This window comes from Pelophylax lessonae (assembly GCF_965119305.1).
Source record: "Pelophylax lessonae genome assembly, chromosome: 13".
Classification (NCBI taxonomy): domain Eukaryota; kingdom Metazoa; phylum Chordata; class Amphibia; order Anura; family Ranidae; genus Pelophylax; species Pelophylax lessonae.
Window position 1 is genome coordinate 66,362,612 of NC_138780.1, and position 23,023 is coordinate 66,385,634.

At 46.7% G+C, this 23,023-nt stretch overlaps 1 protein-coding gene across 1 annotated transcript in view; it reads right to left on the reverse strand.

Moving 5' to 3' along the window:
- EXD1 (exonuclease 3'-5' domain containing 1) overlaps positions 1–23,023 on the reverse strand; it is a gene marked incomplete at its 5' end in the record, with an annotated part of 442,032 nt that overhangs the window by 379,057 nt on the left and 39,952 nt on the right. The window contains one exon of the mRNA XM_082242816.1: positions 8,967–9,035. Within this exon, the coding sequence (XP_082098942.1) occupies positions 8,967–9,035 (69 nt within the window). The remainder of the gene's footprint in view (positions 1–8,966; positions 9,036–23,023) is intronic.

Consider the following 23,023-nt stretch of genomic DNA (forward strand, 5'->3'; position numbering starts at 1 on the left):
CTGCTGCAGTGAAGATGAGAGAAAAGAGGAAGTGTCTTCACGCACTAGAGGCCTATGCCCGCCCTGAGCCAAAGAAACATGGTGCTTGATAGAAACCTATGGGAGGAATACCTGGCAAAATGGCCGCCGTCCATACTAGGCGGTCGTCCACAGCAAATATGGCACCCAAACCAGTCAAAACGATGAGTTAAAATGGCTGCTGCCCACACAAAGAGGCCAAACTGTCTGCCCTCACCCAAAATGGCGGCCGTGCGAACAGCGCCAAATAAAGTAAAAAACACAGTTGCTGGCCACCACAGGGGACCCCAGAGAGTACCCCCGGGATGCAGCAAGCCCCCACACCCCCCAGCCATAGCAGAGTTCATCGCAGGGCGCCCCTAGCAGGGACAGGGAAGAAGGGGGCCGCACCAACCGGCCAGGAAGGGGATACCATCCTGTACTGCCATCCCCCAAGAGAGGGCCCACAGAACCACCCCACAGATTGTAGTCCGAGGAACACAGGGGTAAGATCACTCACCAGTGTAGAGAACTAGGGATGCACCGATCCAACTTTTTTGGACCCGATACCGATACCTGGCGTTGTGAAATCGCTGATACCGATACCGGAACCGATCCGGAGCTACACACAAAGCAAGCGGCTGCAGTACAGAGCAAAGCCGCTGCTTCATGTGTACAGCTCCTCCATTCACAGGCGGAGTGCATCTGATATCACTCTGCCTGTGAGCCGGACCTATATAGGAAGTAGCGGCTCCCATCCCATACTACTACTGCACCTAGTAAGGGATGGCTGCGCCGTTACCAAGCAAAAACCGGAGCGGCCAGTGGATCGGTCAATGTTACCGATCCCTCGATCCATCTAAAATGGCCATATCGGCGCCGATATCCGATCGGTGCATCCCTATAGAGAACGCGGGCACCGATCTGATACGGAACACCTCCCACCCTGAGCGGGGGTGCCGTCAGCCAGGAAGGATGCTAGCAACTTACGGGCGTTCCAGAGTTAAGACATCCCAGCGAAGACGTGTCTCCACAGGCTCGTCCCCGACCTAAGGGGCACTGTCGTTGTGAGACCTTGGCGCACCAATGACCTGCGACGCTCGTTGGCAGGCCAGGACTCCATAAGAATCTATATCATCCAGTGCAAGGCCAAGCTCTGCTGTCGCTTGTAGTCGTCCAGGAATTCCCCTGACTAACTAGCGATAGTGAGTGAAGAAAAGAAAATAAAAAAAGCTATTTTCAAAGAAAAAAACAGTTTTTAAGAAAAAAAACAAAGAAACAGACACAAGATCCCAGCTGGGAATACCTAGCCTACTCCTGACGCTAGGCAGCATAAAACTGAAGGACAGTAGTAACTGTGTCAGGATAATAGCTGAGGGATGGCCCCCTGGAGGTGTGTCTAAGTGTAGAAAGTTTTTAATTAACCTTTTAAACTGCCTAGCTTGTTCCTGCAGAGGGCGCCATTACCCACTCGTGAAGGCTTAATGAGGGGCTGCGACTGTCGAGGGCGTAAGAGAAAGGCTGTTTTTGTAAAACTGCCAGAACCAAATTTAGGTCCCAAGGACACAATGGTGGATTCACAGGCAAAAGCAAATGTAACATTCCCCGGACGAAGGTCTGAACCCGCGAATTAAAAGCGATCGTTTCTCGGAAGAAAACCGATAAGGCTGAAATTTGCCCTTTAATAGTGCTCAAGGCTAATTTTATATCTACCCCTGCTTGAAGGAAAGCTAGAATTCTCCCCGATATTTGCGGGAATGCCATTTCCTGGCTTCACCCTAGGCAATGTAGGATTTCCAGACCCTGTAATAAATGTTTCTAGAGACTGGTTTCCTAGCGTTTATCAGCATATGAACTGCAGGGCCAGATACACCCTGCTCCTTCAAGATTAAGGCTTCAATAGCCAAGTTTTCAAATTTAGAGACTGTACAGCAGGGTAGAATATCAAACCTTGAGAGAGAGTAGGTCCAGACGCAGTGGAAGAGCCCAAGGCCTCCTCGTGCCAACCTTTGGATTTGTGCATACCAAACCCTCTTCGGCCATGCTGGAGCTACCAGACTTACTGGTTTCCCCTCTAGCTGGATCTTGTGCAACAGACGCGTTATCAGCCGCACCGGAGGAAAGGCATAAATCAGGGAATACGCCTCCAAAAGAGTCATAAAGCACCCACTCCGATTGCGAGCGGATCCCTGGTCCTAGACACAACAACAACTTGTCAAACCTGGATGCCAACAGATCTACGTCTGGGACCTCCCCCCAGCGTAGGCAAATTGATTGAAAAATCTCGGGGCTGTAAGGACCATTCTCCGGAAACATCTGGTGATGGCTCAAAATCTGCCTGCCAGTTCTCTATTCCTGGAATAAAAAATGCTGTCAGGCATGGCACAAACTTCTCTTCCCAGGATAGGATGATATCCACCTCTTTCTGGGCTGACTTTGTGCCTCCTTGATGGTTGCTATAAGCCACGGCCGTAGCATTGTCAGATTGCACACTGACAGGGTGACCCCGAAGTCTGGGTGTCCAGTATTTCAAAGCCCGCCTGACTGCTCGGAGTTCCAAAATGTTGATGGAGAGACCTCTCTCTCTACCTAAGACCATTTCCCCGGACCGAACCAGATCCTTCAGGTCTGTGACCTTTCTTGTTGGCAAGAATATCTTTGCCTGTATTGTGTCCACAAGAAGACCCAGATATTCCAGACACGGGACCGACTGTAATGCTAACTTTGCCAAGTTCTAGGACTGTACTGTCTGGAGGACATTTCGGCTTAGAGCCGAAGCTGATCGATCAATTAATAATAGATCGCCCAGATATCCTATTACAGATATCCCTCGGGACCTTAGAACAGCCAATACTGAAGCTAGGATCTTTGTACACACTCTTTTAGTTGCGGCTAACCTGAAGAGCAGGGCCACAAACTGAAAGTGACAGTTTTCTATTGCAAAGTGTAGGAACCGTTGATGAACCTGGAATAGAGGCACGTGAAGATATGCATCCTTGATGTCTATGGATGCTAGAAATTCATCTCCCTGCAGGGAGGCCATGACTGAAAGAATTGACTCCATACGGAAAGTACGAACGTTCAGAAACTGGTTTAGAGTTTTGAGATCCAGGATAGGTCTCACATCCCCGCTCGGTTTGGTGATTATAAACAGGTTTGAGTAAAAACCCCTGAACCGTTAGTTCTCCGGAATCTTCATTATCACTCTTTGAACCCTCAGCTGGTCTAAAACCAGAAAGAGACCTTTTTAGGGGATCGGTCGGTATATTTGACCCTATAAACCAAGGATACGGGAACACCCGAAATTCCAGTTTGTACCCCTGTGAAATGGTGGAGATAACCCAGTTGTCTTGGATCGATTTCACCCAAACTTTTGAGAACTGCAGCAGCTTTCCCCCACCCAAGTGAGTGGGGGCGCCCCTTCACAGAGTAGGCTTAGAGGAAGACTAGGCTGATTTCTGGGCACAGGGCTTTTTCTGATCCTGCTCCGAAGGCTTGGTTCCAGACCCAGATGGTTGAGGCCGTCGCCACCATCTGAAACTAGAAACACTGGTAGTGCGAGTGCTGGGGATCTTAAAAGAAGGACGTTTGCATTTCCTTTTCACAGGTAGCAACGTACTCTTGGATATATATGAAACGTCCGAGTACTATGAGGGGGGTGCAATGAGCCTAGAGAGGAATAAGACTTTGATTGTCTCTAAGGGAGGAAATTTGTATCCAGACCGGACCATTTCAGTAAGAGACTGAATTAATCTCTGGGTTAATCTCTGGGTTTGAGAGGCTGATAGAGACTCTTCTGACCTTGACTCCCCAGAAGTGGAAACTTCAGCTTGACCTTCTATAGGGTCACCATCAGCTACTTCTTCCACATCCTCTGCCCAATCTTGAACTGGATTCAGGGGGTGGCTCAGGTGAGGGGGGGAATCTCATGTTTCCTCCCTACTTGTGATGCTGCAATCATGCCAGCAAACCTACCCTCAAGGCTGGTGAATGCCGATGCCAAATCGTCTTCAATGATGTAGGTTGCGGCAGAAGTACTTAGAGTAGCTACTATGCCTGACAACCATAATGGCTCAGAATGGCTAGTTGCCTCTGGCTCTTCAGGAGGAGTAGACACAGTGGAAGCACAGCTAGGACCTTCAAGGCCTGACTGTGGCATCACAGTGCCTCTTCCAACTGTGCCCCTCCCAGCCCTCTTTCGGGCAGACATTTCTAGCAAGACAAACTTAAGTGTACTCAAGGCTTGTGCCAAGCTTATACAGCTTATTGCACACATCACTGATTATCCCAAGATACTGGACCTGTTTGTGCCAGTAACATACACCCACAGTGACTCACGCAACCCAGCTGCTGCTGCTCTGTCCCCTTTAGCCTCTGACAGAGGCTAGGGCATTGGAAACAGTTCCTTCGAAATCGCGCCCATTTATGCTGTATAGCACATGTGGGGCGTGGTACCACGTGCACACCAATTGCATTCAAATACGCCCTCAATACGCCTTCTTTAAAAAGTGAAGATTCTTGTGCGCATGACTGGGCCTTCACCACAAACATGCTATCTGGGCAGGAGACGAACAGGCGGGCGCTTATGCACCAAGGTGAAAACAGCAACCACATGTGGTGAGAGCAGCTTAGGCTGAATTTTGTTTATCACCGCTGATACATTTCAGGTGATCAGCCCAGGGCAAGAAAGAAAAAAAAAAAAAAAAAAACTGTGTGATAACAATAGGCAAAGAAATGTATGGTTGGGTTTTCTTTACCCTTTTTTTTTATTTTTATTGGTTGCGCCAGATGGAATTAACTGTGGAATAATTCTCACCACAACTAGGAATATAACCTGGTCCAACCACGCTTTTATCTCACAAACTGTCCGAAGCCCCTCCTCCAAAACCAGATTCTGGGGACTAAATGAGAGTCTTTTGCAAAATCCAGAAGTCCTAATGGATGTCTCCAGGGAACTTCAATACTACTTCCATACGAATTACCAACCAGACTAACATAGGAATCTTATGGGAAGCGCATAAAGCAGTCATCAGACGCATCCTAAATAAACACGGTTCTAGACTTATAAATGGAGAGAGAGAGAGAAACAACTTCAATTACTCCTTTCCAGACTGCACATTGTAGAAGCTCAACACAAGCACACGCCATCCCAATCCCAACAGGAAGTCAATTTTCCCTTTTTTTTTTTTTTAGTTTTTTTTCTTCCCTGCAAAGTAAGACCCCATTCAGACTAGCGCGACTTTTCAGCCTGACAAGTCGCGCTCGGTCGCTCGCCATTGATTAGCACAGGACCCGTTCTAATAGGAGCGACACAAGTCGCTCCGACTTAGAAAAAGGGTCCTGAACTACTTTGGGGCAACCTGGGAGCGACTTGCATAGACTTCCATTATGTGAAGTCCCTGCAAGTCGCGCCGAAGTCGCCCATCGAAGTCGGATCGCCTCAGAGTGAACCGGCTCTAAATGCATAATGTGCTAATATGCATTGCATACTAGCACAAAATGTGACACTTACCTCCAAACAAAGCCCTCATCGTCCCCGCTGGAGGCTGCATCCATCTTCAGCTGTCTTACTTCCTGGTCTGCGGACTCCGGCTATGCTACTTGCTGGGAGCCGTGTGATGTCACTCACGCACAGGAGCCGCCAGTTGTGACTTGAGTTAGCGCTAGCGACTTAGTTTCTGTCCCAAGTAGGTTTAAGGTCCCTGCCACCCCCCCAATAAAGATTTAACCCCCTGATCCCCCCCTGATCACCCCTAGACCCCGTCACAACACACACTATATAATGTATATAGCATTTTCTATATACCAGTATAAGTGTGACTTGTGACCAGGTTTAGCGCTTGCCGCTGTTCCTTTTATACTTAGGATACCCGCCACCCCCTCCCAATAAAGATTTAAACCCCTGATCACATCCAGTTAACCCCTTCCCCCCTGTCACATTGCACACTAATACACACGTAATATAGTTTTACTGTATTTTGTATTCGTGTGATTGTGACTTGAGTTAGCGCTAGCAAGTTCGTTTCTGTCCCAAAGGAGGTTTAGGGTGCCCACCACCCCCCCCAATAAAGATTTAACCCCCCTGCCCCCCCCCCAGTTAACTCCTTCATTGCCCTGTCACAGTGCCACTTTTATAATGTACAGTTTTTTTTTCTGATCACTAATATTAGTGACACAGGTGACATTAGCTAGTGTTAGCGTCAGTCTAAAATAGCGCAGATCCCCGGCGCAGAGTTAAAAATAACCCCTTGATTACCCCACACACACACACACACACACACACACACACACACACACACACACACACACATACACTTCCATTACTAGTATAGTGTTTGAACAGATCAATATCTGATCTGATCAGAACTATACTAGCGTCCCGATAGTTTAGGGTTCCCAAAACGCGGTGTTTGCACGATCAGCACTGATTCCTGCCAGCACCTGCGTTTAACTAGAGCCAACCAGGGTGGGATGCGTATGCGGCGGCCACATCAGCCTCTGAATCTGAAGATACAACAGAGGGAGGCGAAGGCAAAAGGCGCTTACAGCTACACTAAATCCACTTTTGACACTAGGCTTTCCAAAACTGCTGTAAGAGCTGACAGGGAGAGAAACCCAGAAGGTTCCGCAGTCGCACTGAGGGGGTCTGCAGGTGAAATTTTGTTGTGGGACTCCATGTTCACTCATTTTAAAATGATGTAGTGTCACTTTAAAAAAGTCGCAAACACACGATCACACCGCAGCTACAGCGGTACTGCAAGTCACAGCCTAACACAGTCTGTTAAGTGTGTGTGAGGAAACCCACAGGAGACCCCAAAAAACGTTACCAAACCAATCAGAAGGCTTGCAGGAACGATCTGTATAGCAGAGAGAAGCACTTAGGTCATGACTAGAGTGTCTGAAGCCTTGCCTATGCTGTCCAGCACCGTGGACCACAAGAAAATGGCTGCCCCATGCATTCCTATGGGGAAGATTTAGAAAATGGCTGCCAATACATTACAATGAGGAATTCTGACATTAACAAAGGGCAAGTCTACAGCAACATGGCGGCCCCCACGGTGCGCCACAAGGTCTCCAGGACCCCCAGGGGGGTCATTGAAAAGCCTTGGATGGTCTCCAAGAGGGGACCCCACCAGAAAACGCCCCCCCCCCCCCGCAGAACCGCCTCAGCAGCCGCAAAATAACCGCCCCCCAAAAGGTAGGAACCTGTGGTGGGGGGGGAAGCTGATTGGGGGGCTGGTATGTGTTCGAGAGGCCAGGGTAACCAAGGGATACCATGAGGGTCTGACTATTCCATGGAGGGGGCCCACATCCACCCCGAGACCGCTAGAGAAATGGGGGGAATCTTACTCCCCATACCATGGATCAGGTGGGCGCCACTCCGAGCAGACTACCTCCCACCCAGGATAGGGGCGCTGCCAGCCAAGGGGCACGCTGCGTTTCAGGTAGTTCGTGTCCCAGTGAGACGGTCCACTCACGGGGTCATCCCCAGCAATTGGGGCTCTGTCATAGCGAGGCCTAGTGCTAGACTATAGCCTGCGCACACTCGCTGGCCAGGCTGGGAGGCCTTAAGGATCTAGAATATCCAGTCCGAAACCCAGCCAGCTGTTGCTTGCAGTTCTCCAGGAACTCTACTTAAGAATAAAGCACAAAAGAAAAAACAGGTTCCGAAAAAATCACAGCTTAAACCGAAGTCTCAGCAGGGAACTAGGTCCTACTCCTAAACTAGGCAGAAACAAAACTAAGGGCTGTAGCAGAGTGTGTGGGGTTATGCCTGCAGTGACAGCCCCATAGGCGTGGTGAAAGCTTTTCCTGCCTAATGTCCTATTCCTGATGGGAGGAGTATAACCCAATGGGCTAAGAATATATGAGGCTGCGTCTGTCTAAGGCTAAAAACTGGATGTTTGTAAGAACTTACCGTGAAATCATTTTCTCTGAAGTTCATTGACAGACGCAGCTACATCTCGTCAGAGACTATAGGGTTATGCTCCTTCTATCAGTAATAGGCACTAGGCAGGAAAAAAGCTTAACCACACCTATGGGGGCTGTCCCTGCAGGCATAACCCCACACACCCTGCTATCATCAAGCAGTTTAGTTACAAGCAGTGTTTAAAATAGAAAAACCCCATTCACTCAGAAGCAGAGGGGCGGGTGCTGCGTCTGTCAAACTTCAGACAAAGCGATTTTATGGTAAGTTCTAACAAAAATCCAGTTTTATCCATCGTTCATCGACAGACCCAGCTCCATCTAGTCAGAGAATATAGGGATGTCCCAAAGCAGTATATTCATGAGGGGTGGGAAGACAATACAAACGGAAACGTAACTCCCCAAAGGCTGAACTTAGCCAACCAGGTAACATGGAGCTCAACCAGAAACAACCGGAGCAAAAAAAAAAAAAAAACAGTTCTCTTTAAACAGCAGCCTGCGAAACCTTGCGGCCAAAAGAAGCATCCGAAGATGCCTACACATACCTAGTATTCACCACCGTTTATTATAGTCTAGTGTGTTTACAGCTTACGGCATCAGTCACTTTATTATCTTTGTCTGTTTGCATATATTATATTGTTTGCATTGCCTTTGCATCTATTTATTTGTAACTTTACATACCACCACTTAATATTTCACATCTAATTGTTTAGATTGCATTTCTCTACCTTTATTTATTCGTGACACATACCTTTACATACCACCACTGACCTATTCATTTAGGCAGCGCAATACCCCCTTTTTCCCCCAATTTTTTACTGTTATCAAAGCAAAGCACTATCTAAAAAGGTTTCATGATGGAAATAAAAACCTAAGGCAAAAGAAAGGCACCCCAAAAGAATATCCTTGAAATGGGTTTTTACACTCCTCCCCCTTTTTTTTTTTTTTTTGCTTAATATACACAAAAAATGAATTATTGACCATAGGTTCTTCATCTCATTTCCTTAGGGTGAGTAACAAAAATTATTTTTAATTAACATTACCATTCAGAATATTTTGGCCAAAAAACAGCCTTGCTCCCCGCACAGCTTCACCAGTCTTCACATCCTTCACTGAAATATAAAGACATTTGTTAAACTTAATAAACTGTTAATAAAACAGATGGGAAATTATGGTGGCAAAATGACTTTACAAACCATTGCCTATATACTGTACAAGAGGAAGCATGTGCTAGGTTTGAAAAAAATCAACAATTTCTTAGCCAACTTAATTTTTCTATTAACTGGATGTTAGCATGATGTGGATACATTCTGCCTGTGCACCATGCTGTCAGATGATCATGTGGATTCCCTGAATCAATTAACCACTTCAGCTACAGACAGTTTACCCCCCTTCATGAGCAAGGCTGTACCCAAAAAATTATTGGGTTTTCTCCCCACAAATAGTTTTCTTTTAGGGATATTTGATAACCTCTGCGGTTTTTATTTTATTATTTTTAATATTTTATTTTGTGCTAAACAAAAAAAAGATTTTTTTTGGGGGGGGGACCACCACAGAACATTTTTTTACATTCGGCTATAAAACATATTCAATTACAAAATAAATAAATAAATTAAAACACTCAAATCAAATTTCTTCATCAATTTAGACCAATATGTATTCTGCTAAGCGTATATTGATTGGTTTGCGCAGAAATTGTAGCGTTTACAAATGATGGGACATATTTATGGAAATATTTTTAGTAGTAATGGCAGTGATCAGCAGCTTATAGCAGGACTTTGATATTGCGACGGATCAATTTGGACACTGGACGGACACACTTTTTGGAACCAGTGACAGTAATTAGTGCTTAAAATATGCACGGTTGCTGTACTGATACTGGCAGAGAAGAGGGGTAACATCAGGGGCGATCAAAGGGTTTAATGTGTCCCTAGGGAGTGCTTACTAACGATGTAGGGGTTGTGTGTACTGTGGGAAGGTAGAGATCTGCGTTTCTGTTTAGCAGAAACACAAGATCAGTGCCTTCCCTTGTCCCAGAACGGCGAGCTGCCTTGTTTACATAGGCAGAACGCCATTCTGCCTATGCCTCAAACAATCGGTGGGTCCCAGCAGAAATCGCATCCGCCAGACCTGCTGATTGGCTCCCGCTGTGTCCAATCATAGCGGTAGAGGGTCGCCGGCAGCACGTGCCCCAGACCCGGGGAAGTCCAGAATCCCTTACCTGTACGTCATTCTGCGCTGAAGAGCCTCCGCCCCACCGTAAATGTACATGGAGCGGTCAGAAAACTGGATTTTTGTAAGAACTTACCGTAAAATCCTTTTCTCTGGAGTCCATTGATAGACGCAGCTCTTATGCTTCTTATACCATAGGGTTATGCTGCCCCCTACAGGAGTAGTACTAGGCAGGAAAAAATTCACTGACACGCCTACAGGGGCTGTCCTTCATGGCATAACCCCACACACACTGCCACAAGCCAGTTTCGTTGCAAGCAGTGAAAAAAGACGACACAAACCATCCCCATAACAGAGGGGCGGGTGCTGCGTCTGTCAATGGACTGCCTAGAAAAGGAATTTACGATAAGGTCTTACAAAAATCCAGTTTTCTCTATTGTCCATTGAAAAATGCAGCTCTTATGCTTCTTATACTATAGGGACATCTTACAGCAGTGTTGGCATGAGGGGTGGGAAGAACACAACCAAAAAAAAAACACAGGTAACGTTTTCCAAAGGCTAACTGGGTAACAAAGCTCAACCAGGAACCACAGGAGCTTACCCATAGAAAGCAAATATAAACCCCTGAAAGAGAAAAACAAGTCTCTTTTAAACAGCAGCAACAGCAACTTTGCGGCCAAATCAGAAGATGCCAACAAATCTACCTTGTAGAATTTTGTAAAAGTATGCACGGATGACCAAGTTGCCGCCTTACACACTTGAGTAACAAAAGCCTGATAAGGAAAAGCCCAAAAGGCACTCAGCGCTCTGGTAGGAGGCGCTGTCACAGGGAAAGGAGGAACCTGACCCTTCAATGAATAAGCCTATACAACCGTCTGCCTAATCCATCTGGATACAGTCGCAGCAGACGCAGCCAAATTCTTACGAGATCCATCAATAAGGACAAAAAAAAAGTCTGATTTCCTAAAGGATTCCATGGCCAACTGGTATTCCCCTGATCGCCCGAACCACATCCAGAGAGTTCAAGGCAATTTCCTTGGGATGCTTAGGCTTAGGACAGAGTGAAGGCAAAACAATGTCTTCATTTAAATAGAAATCAGACACCACCACAGGAAGAAAAAACGGATTAGGTCAGAAAACCACTTTATCTCTGCGGACCACCAAATAAGGTGAACCACAGGAAAGCGCTGCCAACTCAGACACTCTGCGAACTGAAGTAATAGCCACCGTAAGGCAACCTTCTGATATAACAAAGGCAGAGATATGTCCCTATATTTTGAAGAACAGACAAAACCAAAGTCAAATCCCACGGAAGCAAGGGGGATCGTCTCAGAGGAGCCATATGACAAACCCCTTGAAGAAAGGTGCGAATCAAGGTATTAGCAGCCAACTGGCATTGGAAGTACATCGCCAAAGCAGACACTTGGCCCTGGATCATGCCCAAGCCCAACCATTGCGCAACTCCTTTCTTCAAGAAAGGCAAGACCCTAGCCAACGAAAAAAAGGCAAGGGTGCAATTATTGTGATTCCCACCATGAAATATACATCTTCCACGTGCGAAGATAAATCTTTTTGGAAGTTGCTGTTCTAGCCCTCAGCAGGGTAGGAAGCACAGACTTGGAAAAACCGCTATTGCTCAGCACCTAGCCTTCAACAGCCATGCCGTTAAAAACAGCGACCATAAAGCAGGATGGAGGATCGGCCCCCCAGAAATAGCAGGTCCTCCCTCAAAAGGCAACCGCCAGGGAGGCACGACGATCATCTTTACCATGTCTGCATACCAAGACCAACGAGGCCAGTCTGGAGCCAACAGAATCACTGGAACATTCTCCACCGCCATTCTGCGGAGAAACCTCAACAGCTGTATCAGAGGGAAGGCATAAATCAGTCGATACTGGCTCCAAGGAGCTATCAATAAGTCTGTGGTGTCGGCCAGAGGATCTCGAACTCTGGCCACGAACCTTTGCACCTCTTTGTTTAACCAAGATGCAAACAGGTCGACCCCCGGGTCACCCATCAGACACACAGGAGACTAAATACCTCTGGATGAAGGGACCATGCCCCGCGATCCAGAACCTGACGACTCAGGTAATCCGCTTGCCAATTTTCCACACCCGGAATGTGAACTGCTGAGAGAGCCGAACCTATCCTTCTGTCCACGTCAGAATCTCAGCCAACTCCTGGGCTGCCTGGGCACTCTTTGTGCCCTTTTGATGATGATTGATGTAGGCCACAGCCGTGGCAATGTCCGATTGGATCTGAAACGGGAGACTGGGCAGACGATTTGTCCATAGATCAGACCAATCTCGATTGCTCCGAGTACCAGAACATCGATCGGTAAAGAAGACTTCTCTGTCAACCAGATTCCTTGGGCACAGGGGTCGTCCAGCACCCTGCCCCAGCCCAACAGGCTGGCATCCGTGGTGACCATCGTCCACAGCAGCGGTAGAAAAGACTTGCCCTGACTTAGGGCAGGCAACTGAAGCCACCAACAGAGCATTGACTTCGTAAGTCGGCTCAAAACATATCATCCTGTCTAAGGACTGTAGATCCTTGTTCCACTTAACAAGGATCTACTTTTGCAGAGGCCTGGAATGAAACTGAGCGAATGGTACAGCCTCGAAGGTCAATACCATCAGACTCAGGGCTCTCATGCATGTCCGTAGAGAAGAGAGATCACTTTCAAGCAGCTATCGGATCTCTCCCTGCAACTTCTGAAGTTTGTTCCCGGGAAGAAAGACCCTCACCACGGAGGAATCCAGAGTTAGTCCCAGGTAATCCAGTCGCACCTAAAGGGGGCAGTGCAGATTATTTGAAGTTGATCATCCACCTGAACTTTTGAAGGGTCTGAACCGCGATTGACAGATCACCCAACAAGGCTGGGTGAGAGTTTGCGCTTAACAGGAGATCATTCAGATATCCTAGGATTGCAATCCCTCTTTTGCGCAGCAACCCCAACACCGGGGCCAAAACCTTGGTAAAGACTCTGGGAGCGGAGGCGAGACCAAAGGGTAACGTCGCAAACTGAAAATGCTCCTCCGCCACTGCAAAACAGATACCTCTGGTGTCCCCCATATATAGGGAAGTGCAGATACGCATCTTTGATGTCAATGAAGACTAAAAAACCTCCTGATCTAAAGACACTACTACGGACTAAATGGATTCCATCGGAAAATACTGCCCCCGCACAAAGCAGTCCAGAGACTTGAGGTCCAAATTAGGACACACCTTGTCCTCTTTCCTGGGCACTGTGAACAGGTTGGAATAAAAAAAAAAAAAATCCTTGAAATCAGTCCTGCGAGAGACCCGACACAATCTCTTATTCTGTAAGGAGGTCCTGCACTGCCTCCCTGAGATCCTTCAAGCAATCTGGAGACAGACAAAGATTTGAGGGAAAGACTCTGTCTGGCAGCCGAGACCGAAATTCTAACCTGTACCCGGAACTAATCAGTTTGTGAACCCATTTGTCCCATATCAAGGACATCTAGGGTTCCTGAAAGAAATGCAGACGTCCCCCCACCCCAGAAAATGGGTGAGGGCACCCCTTCATGCAGAAGAGGATTTGTCTGCCGGACTGGTCTTGGGCTTACCTGACCAAGCCTTTTTGCTTCCTCCAAAGGTCTTGAACGGTTTACCTTTCTCGTGTCCCTGAGACATGAAAAACCGCCTTTGGAGAATAGGGGATGTAGAGTACTCTTACCCCCCGTTAAGCCTTTTATCAACTCATCCAAGGAGTCTCCAAACAATCGCTTGCCCAGAAAGAGGAGATCTGTTAAGGCCTTCTGGAAGCCTAATCAGCTGACCAGCTCCTAAATCACACCATGCGGCATATGGTAATCCCTACCGTTCAAGTTAACCCTAAGCACTTTAACCCATACCGTTACCGCCTGTGAAACCAGAACGGACACCAAGATCAGTTATTGTACTGAACCCGCCAAAACATGGAAGTGGCGGGAAAGGGATTCCACCCATCTGTCCACAGATTTGAAGGCCAGGGAATCTTCCAGGGGTACGCAGTAGATTTGTTAAACCTGGAAACAGGGTGGTCCACCCTAAGTGGCACCGTCCAGCAGTTTGAGACCGAGTCAGCAAAGGGATAAGCAATTGTTCATTCACAATATCGTGAAATTCCTTGGGACAAGGAAACACCAGACCCAACTTCTGGGCTGTGCGGGAGCCAAAACTACCCGTGTTCCTGACTGTGTAGGCTTGTCAATTGTAAAAAGTTTCCCTTACTCAACAAATTTATTGCTTCCACCATAGTGCATTCCCACGCTGCGGCTTAGTACAGGTCCTCTTCGCCATCCGAAAGCGAGGACAGGAATCCCTCAGTGAGGGGGTTGTCCGTGGAGACCATATCAGTCTCTGAGTCAGAAGACCGAGAAGGCAATGGCCGTTTTTGCTTTGCAACATGTTTCATGACAAGAGCAACCTTTGATGCCAGGCTTTTCAATGCTGCAGAAAAAGACAAATGGACTGCAAGCCAGACGTACCGGCAGTCTCACTGAGGGGGGTCTGATGGAGAAATAACCACCTGGGACTCCATTTTGCAATATGAAAAAAAAAAGTACACTGCCCATTTAAATTCGCGATCGCGGTCCGCACTGCCTGATCGCGCTGTACTCCGAGTTACCCTTTAAACAGCGGCAGGTAGAGTGTGCAGGGAATGCCCAGAAACGATACCCATACTTTATCACCTCACAGAGGAACCAGCAAAGTCTGCAGCATGGAGAACTGAGCACAGGAAGCGATGTCACAGGAAGTGACATCAAACCACAAGAGGCCGAACTGCCTGTGTAGCTCCAGGCTACAACAAAATGGCACCAATACAACTGCATAGGAAGCCCAGGGAAAAATGGCCACATCACCTCACACACAGGGAGCTGATGCCCTCATCTAAGATGGTGGCTGAACGCTGCCATGCGGTCTGGACCCAGATACAAGGCCAAACCAGGGATCTACCTAATCAGACCCCACAGGATAAGTTACTGCTGCATACCCCCCCCCCCCCGGTTATCTTTTAGGAAAAGGGGTCCAATTATCGCCAGGAGTGGGCCCACATCCCCCCCTAGAGGCCACTAGGGACATGGGGGGGCTCAGGTTACTCACCATACCATGGACCGGGTGGGCTCCGCTCCGGACAGACCACATCCCACACTGTGTAGGGGTGCTGCCAGCCGAGGGGTACGATGCGACTCAGGGTGTTCCAGGTTGATGCGTCCCGGCAAGACATCTACTCGCAGGCTCCTCCCATTTTCACGGGTGGTCTGTCGTAGCAAGGGCTAGTTCGGCACTATAACCTGCTCACTCTCAATGGCCAGGCTGGGAGACCATAATCTATATTATCCAGTGTCGCTTGTAGTTCACCAAGAGGATCCCCCTGACACTAGCTACCGTTAGTGAATAAATAGAAATAAACAGAAAAAATCTTAAAAGAACAAAAAAACTGAGACCGAAGTCCCAGCAGGAAACCTAGGTCCTACTAGGCAGCAAAAAACTGGCTTGTGGCAGAGTGTGTGTGTGTGATCATGCCGTGAAGGACAGCCACTGTAGGTGAGTCAGTGAATTTTATCCTGCCCAGTACTACTCCTGTGCGGGGCAGCATAACCCTATGGTATAAGAAGCACAAGAGCTGCGTCTGTTAATTGACAATAGAGAACGAGGTTAAACTAGGGCAGTCTAGCAAAGCTCTATCTACACAATGTTGCTCCTACCTTTGACCAATAAAAACCTTTTTTTTTTTTTTTTTTTTTTTTAATACAGCAATGTTGGCTTACTGAAAAGTCCATGTCCATGTACAGTATAGTATTGACTCAATACTTGGTCAGGGATCCATTTGCATGAATTACTGCATCAATGCTGCATAGCATGGAGGCGATCAGCCTGCGACATTGCAGAGGTGTTATGGAGGCCCAGGTTTCTTTGATTGCAGCTTTCAGCTCATCTGCATTGTTGGGTCTGGTGTCTCATCTTCCTCTTGACAACACTTCACAGATTCTTTATGGGGTTTAGGTCAGGCAAGTTTGCTGGACAATCAAGCACAGTGATAGCATGAGGGCTGCGCTGACTTTGGACTTGATAAAACACAGTGGACCAGTGCCAGCAGATGACATTGCTCATCACTGACTGGAAACTTCACACTGGACCTCATGAAACTTGGATTCTGTGCCTCTTCACTCTTCCTCCAGAGTATGGGACCTTGATTTCCAAATGAAATGCAAAACTTTCCACAGTCCATGATGATTTGTGGATCCATGTCATTTGCTGGTGTTGGTCCACTGTGTTTTATAAAGTCCAAAGTCAGCGCAGATTTCTACCAGGAAATTGCAGATCACTTCATGCTTCCCTCTGCTGACCACCTTTATTGAGATGCTGATTTCATTTTCCAGCAGGACTTGGCACCTGCCTACACTGCCAAAGGTACCAATACCTGGTTTCGTGATCATAGTAGCACTGTGCTTGATTTGCCAGCAAACTCGCTTGACCTAAACCCTATAGAGAATCTGTGGGCTAATGTCAAAAGGAGGATGCGAGACACCAGACCCAACAATGCAGACGAGCTGAAGGTTACTATCAAAGCAACCTGGGCCTCCATAACACCTCAGCAGTGCCACAGTCTGATCGCTTCCATACTATGCCGAATTGATGCAGTAATTCATGCAGAGGGAGACCAATTATTAGTTGCATACTATGCTGTACATGGACATGCTTCTCAGTAAGCCAACATTGCTGTTTTAGGAATTTTTTTTTTTTTTTTCATTGGTCTTATGTAATATTCTAATTTTCTGAGATACTGAATTTTGTATTTTCACTAGCTTTAAGCCATAACCATCAAAACTAAAAGAAAGAAATGCTTGAAATAGATCACTCTGTGTAATGCTTCTATATAAAATATAGGAGTTTCGCTTTCTTACTTTAAAATAAATAAACTTTTTGATGATATTCTAATTTTTTTTTAAGATTCACCTGTAAATGTGAAGCTCAGGCAATGCCCCCCCCTTTATCCTTCCATGCAATTCAGAATCTACAAGCCTGTTTTAGACTAGGAATTTTCCAAAATAATCAAGACTGAGCTTCTTTACAATAAGAGGCCATGTTCACTAGTTAGGAAACGTATTACCAAGCTTGTCACTTTAACTACAAGAAGAAATGTAGCACATGTATGGGATTATGGGTTACAGAATGTCCTAATAAAACCACAGTTAGCCTTAACGGTAACAGTTTCAGGAAGCCTACACAAATCCAAAGGCAGTTAAAAAAGGCCCCTTCATCCCCCTTGTCCTCAGTTATTAAAAAAGCACCGCCACTAAAATGAACAAAGGGAAAAAATGAAACAAAAATCACAAAACCCTCCACTTCCTATTTAAGATGAAACCTCAGAAGAATTTAGGGAGGGAAAACAGCCTTCAAAATAAAAGCTCCATTCAGTAATGCTTCAAGAAGGCATAGTTAGTAGGCCAACTGCTACTCTCGAAAGCTCCTCCCAAGAGACTCCTCCACTTTCTGCCCAGGAAGGACGCTGTCCCTGACCTCGTGTTATCTTAAAAGGAGGCCGACCCTCAGGCTCTCAGACTGTGAGAATAGCTTCACGGATCCACCTGGCTATCAAACCCTTGGAAGCCCGAAGACCCTTATTTGGCCTGCTCAACAGAATCAAGATAACTAGATATTCTGAAATCCTGAATAAACTCTAAATACCTCAGAAGGCATCTTTTAGTGTGAAAACCACAGGTTCCCTTCTCTTTCACTCTCAGGGAAGCTGGAGAAAGTAAGAAGTGTAAGGGAAATGTGCATCTTGGAATGCCATTTTGTAGTGTTCAGCTTAGCATAAGTCATCTCAGTATATATTAGAAGGTTAGAGTATCCCTTTATTCTCTTTCAGTAATGAGAGATGCTTTTGCAGACGCTATGTGACCACAAGTGTATATTTATTTATTATATTTTGTGAACAATGTACAGACACTGTGGAAAATGTGTGATGTCCCATCTGTTATTTGTGTCACAAATATGACATGCTTTCATATGAATTTTTGGTACTTTATTTTAACCTTTTTTTTTTCATTTAACTGGGTAGATTAAGTAAACATGTTAATTGATTGGATAATAGGGTATAATAGGGAACGGGGAGGATATTAAATTAATGGGAGGTATAGGGAAATATTGTGGTTTGAAGCTATATATTCTCAACGATGTATAGAAATAAACGCAGTCATTAGAACCAAGCTATTGTGTATGGTTTTCATTGATTGTCCGGCTAGCTGAAGTTTCATCCACAGGACAAACCAAGGGTGCACCCAAACTCGGGATCCTCGCAGATGGTACCAGAATGCGGGGTATTGTTTATCCAGGTGGGTAATAATTTCTCCCATTTTTTATGCTGGTTGAAATGTTGCTTTCCTGGATACAGTGAACCCGGTACTAGAGTACTATTAGTTGTTGGCAGGTTTGTGATGGCAGGTTAATTGTTGGCAGGGATTAGTTTAGTTTTTGCAAGGCTGTGACAGACACGGGATAGTGCTCAGTGTTCTGTAAGGTCCCAGGAGGGGCGCACTCCCGGAGAACACGCAGCGTGGCTGGCAGGGGACGGTGTTTTATAGTAACACGCGTCATACGTTGGCAGGGATTTTTCAAACAGAGAATTAGTCTTGTTTGAGCGTTTGCAGGGAATTTTCAAACAAAGAGTTAGTCTAGTTTGACTTTGGCAGGGCTTATTGAGTTAAAGGATCACTCAAGGAATCTACGTGAAGTACAAAGAAAAGGATAAATAAGGTATAAGATAATAAAGGGAAAAGGAATATAAGCACAGCAAGTGAAACTAATATATCGAAAAGTATATATTTGTTACCAACTTACTTGGATTGTCTGTGGATTGAATCAATTGTGAAACGTAACTGTACAGTCAGATTTGGTCTGTATTGGTTGAAAGGTACAAGTAGTGGTATTTGTGAATACTTCTTATCAAACCCATAGATTGTGGTGCCCACTTTTTCAAAGAAATTCTGAACACATTGTAAGGGTATTTCAAAGTATTTATGTATTAAGTATTTATTGTGCTTGTTCAAGCTTATCACTAACATAACGCTAATTATACATCTGCTGCTATTCTTTATCCGCATTGTGCTATTGTTTGAAAGAATATATAGAGCTTGTTTTAGATTTCATTTAAAAAGTTATGGGTAACGATTTGGGAAAGGATCCGGATGGTGAGCCGGAGACCAGACCTACACCGTTACTATTTGTGTCAGGCACCTGTGGGATTACAGTCACTGATCCATTCTGGGCGAACATATATGAGTGCGGTCCGCAATTGGGAATTACACGGCTCAGCGCTATAGGTCCTCGCAATGAAGGGGACTGGGCGGAGGTTAAAAGGATGGGGGCTTCACCCAAAATACAATTATCCCCCCGGGTGCCTGGGATGAAATGTATATGATGTAATGTTGTAAGAAATGGGAAAAAGGACTTAAAGAATATAGACAGAAATATGGAAGGAGATATGGAGGTGGATGGTCTAGATAGTCCATAAGCATAAAGCCACAATAGGACAAAATGCTGCTGGGTGTTGTTGATCTGCTGAAAGGAAAATAGCCTGTCAGCACGCATTTCCAAGGGCATTATCAGAGAAGCAGAAGAAAGGGGGAATTCAGAGGCAAAGTAGGAAATTTTCAAACTAGGTCCCCCCCCACCCCAATTGAACAACCTCACAACAGCCTCACAACAACATCACAACAGTGAGTGGATTTACAGTGACATCGGGATCCAGGGGTATGGGCCATAAGTCCCCTGGATGTAGGATTGATTCCATGTCCCCCTTTGGAGGGAGGATTGAATCAGGCATACATTAGATAGATTCTTGGCCGAAGGTACATTTAAAATAGTATTACCTCACAAGATAACACTACGCCCCTGTTTTTTGTTGTTCTGGACATTCATTTTCCAAACTAGACATACATAATTGTTTGAAGCTGCGATGTTGACCTTGAAGTTGACAAATTCCTAGGGAGGGGGTCACTTCTTGCGCGGAGCTTGTAGGACTATGGGTCCCAGCATTCCCACACACAGCAATTATTTTTTATGGAATTTTTGAAATTTTGCCATTTATATATTTGTGTATAAAGCATAGGAACCTCTGGAAAGAATAATAATAGTGAAGAAAAAATATTTTTTATCAGGCAAAACGTAGTTTGCCATAGTCGGCAAGATACGTTATTTTTTATAGAATTATAGATAATAAGAAAACTGAATTTTTGTAAAATCTTACCTGTAAAATTCCTTTCTCTGAGTCCTCCGACAGTCGCCGCCACCTCTAAGTTATCACTATTGGGTATTGACTTCCACTCCGCAGGAGTAGCTAGGCATAAGACTTAATCAAAAGAACAAAGACATTTGAATATACACACCCATGGGTGCTGTCCCACTGGTCAATACCCCCCTGCAGCGACAAACTCAGTTTGGTAGCATAGCAGTAAGTGTACAAGAAAAAACCCCAAAAGAGGGGCGGGGGCGGCGACTGTAGGAGGACTCAGAGAAAGGAATTTTACAGGTAAGATTTTACAAAAATTCAGTTTTCTCTTACGTCCTCTGACAGTCGCCGCCACCTCTAAGTCATCACTATTGGGATGTCCCAAAGCAGTGTAGACATGAGGGGCGGGAGACGCAACAGTAGAAAAGGCAACGCAGTACCCACATCAGAGAAAGGAACCTTACACGCACAGTAAGAGAACCTTCTGGGCAACAGAAAAGGCTCAACAGGAGCAACAGCCCAGGAAAGTAAATAACCCAGGGGATAAACAACCCCAACAGTCAGTGACCCACAACAAAACAACGGTCCCTCATGACACTGCCGCACTGAGAACTTTGCGGCCAAAGGAGGCATCAGTTGATGCCAGAACATCTACCTTATAGAATTTGGAAAAGGTGTGCACTGACGACCAAGTCGCAGCCTTGCACACCTGGGCCACTGAGGCACGATGCCAGTAGGCCCAGGGCGCACTCAAAGATCTGGTAGAGTGCGCCTTAACAGGGAAGGGTGGAACCCGTTCCTTCAAAGCATAGGCCTGTTCAATAGTCTGTCTGATCCATTTGGCAATGGTCGCTGCAGACGCAGCCATGCCCTTCCGAGGTCCCTCAGGAAGGACAAAGATCCGAAAGGATTCAGTGGACGGACAGGTAAAACCCTGATCGCCCTGACAACATCCAAGGAATGCAATGCAACCTCCTTGGGATGCGTAGGCTTCGTACAAAGCGAAGGCAGGACAATGTCCTCATTAAGGTGGAACTCAGATACCACTTTAGGAAGAAAAGACGGGTGTGGTCGCAAGACCACCTTATCCATGTGAATTACCAAGTAAGGAGAGCGGCAGGACAACGCCGCCAGTTCCGATACTCTGCGAGCCGAAGTGATCGCCACTAAAAAGGCAACCTTCTTAGACAGCAGAGGCAGCGATATCTTCCGGATGTTCTCAAAGGGAGAACGCTGTAACACGGACAGAACCAAGTTCAAGTCCCATGGAGGTAAAGGCTCCCTCCTGGGAGAAGCCAAATGTCGCACACCTTGAATGAAGGTGCGAATTAGGGAATGAGACGCCACAGGGCGTTGGAAAAGAATAGCCAGTGCAAATACCTGGCCCTTTATCGTGTCCAGCGCCAGGCGCTGGTCCACACCTGACTGGAGGAAAGCCAACACTCTCGACACCGAGTACGAGCGAGGGGAGAACCAACTGGACTCACACCAGGCGAAATAAGCTTTCCAGGTACAGTAATAAATTTTACCAGAGGAGGTTTTCCTAGCCTTGATCAGGGTAGGAATGACCTCAGGGGAGAGACCCCTGTCTCTCAGGACCTGGGTCTCAACAGCCAGGCCGTTAAAGCCAGCGACTGTAAAGCAGGATGGAAGATCGGTCCCTGAGACAGTAGATCTTCCCGCATTGGCAGCCACCAAGGAGGCGCCACTGCCAGGTGAACAATGTCGGCGTACCAGGACCGGCGTGGCCAGTCCGGCGCCGCCAGAATCACCAGGTGCGGTTCCGAGGCTAACCTGCGAAGGAACCTGGACAACAACTGAATCGGAGGAAAGGCATACACCAGACGATACTGATGCCAAGGGGCCACCAATGCATTCAAGACATCTGCCAGAGGATCGTGCGTCCTTGCCACGAACCTTTCCACCTTGTGGTTTAGCCGAGACGCAAACAGATCCATGTCCGGGGATCCCCACTTCGCACAAAGCATTTGGAAGACGTCCGGGTGTAGGGACCATTCCCCCTGGTCCAGGGTCTGGCGGCTCAGATAGTCTGACTTGTATCTTAGGCAGACTTCTGAGAAAATTGGTGAGCCAATCACACAAGCAGGAAATGGATGTTTCTGGGGTGTGGTCAGTACACATTCTGTACCTTGGGGGACTGGTGAGTACCTTAGGGTTAGTACCAGAGGAGATAGAGGTAGTGTAGGTAACGAATAGCAGATCGTTTCTAATTATCCCCATAGAGTAGAGGGTAATGTCCGACAGGATTGGGGATGCCACTCAGTGCACTTCTTGCTGCATGTATGCGTTCCTTGATGAACAACTCGAGGGCGAAATACTGCTGTGCAAGATGTGAGCGACTTGTTTCTCTGGAAGCTCAGATCCTGGATCTAGAAAAAAAAGTGGCAACTCTGCGTACAGCAACCTGGAAAGGAGCTTGGACATTACCCATCAGGTACTAGCAGGGGCCAGCGTAGAGGAAGGAGGAGAAGTGGAGACGAAGGCAACAGAGGTAGGCAGTTGAGTGACAGTTAGAAGGAGGGGTAGAGGGAAGAGCGCTAGGGAGGCCAGTCCTGAGTTGGTACACCCCAACAAATATGCCAAGTTGCATGACGATGGGGATATCAGCAGCGGGGTGGCAGTGCTGGAGCAGGTGCCCTCCCCTCAGCTGCCAGAGGAGCAGCG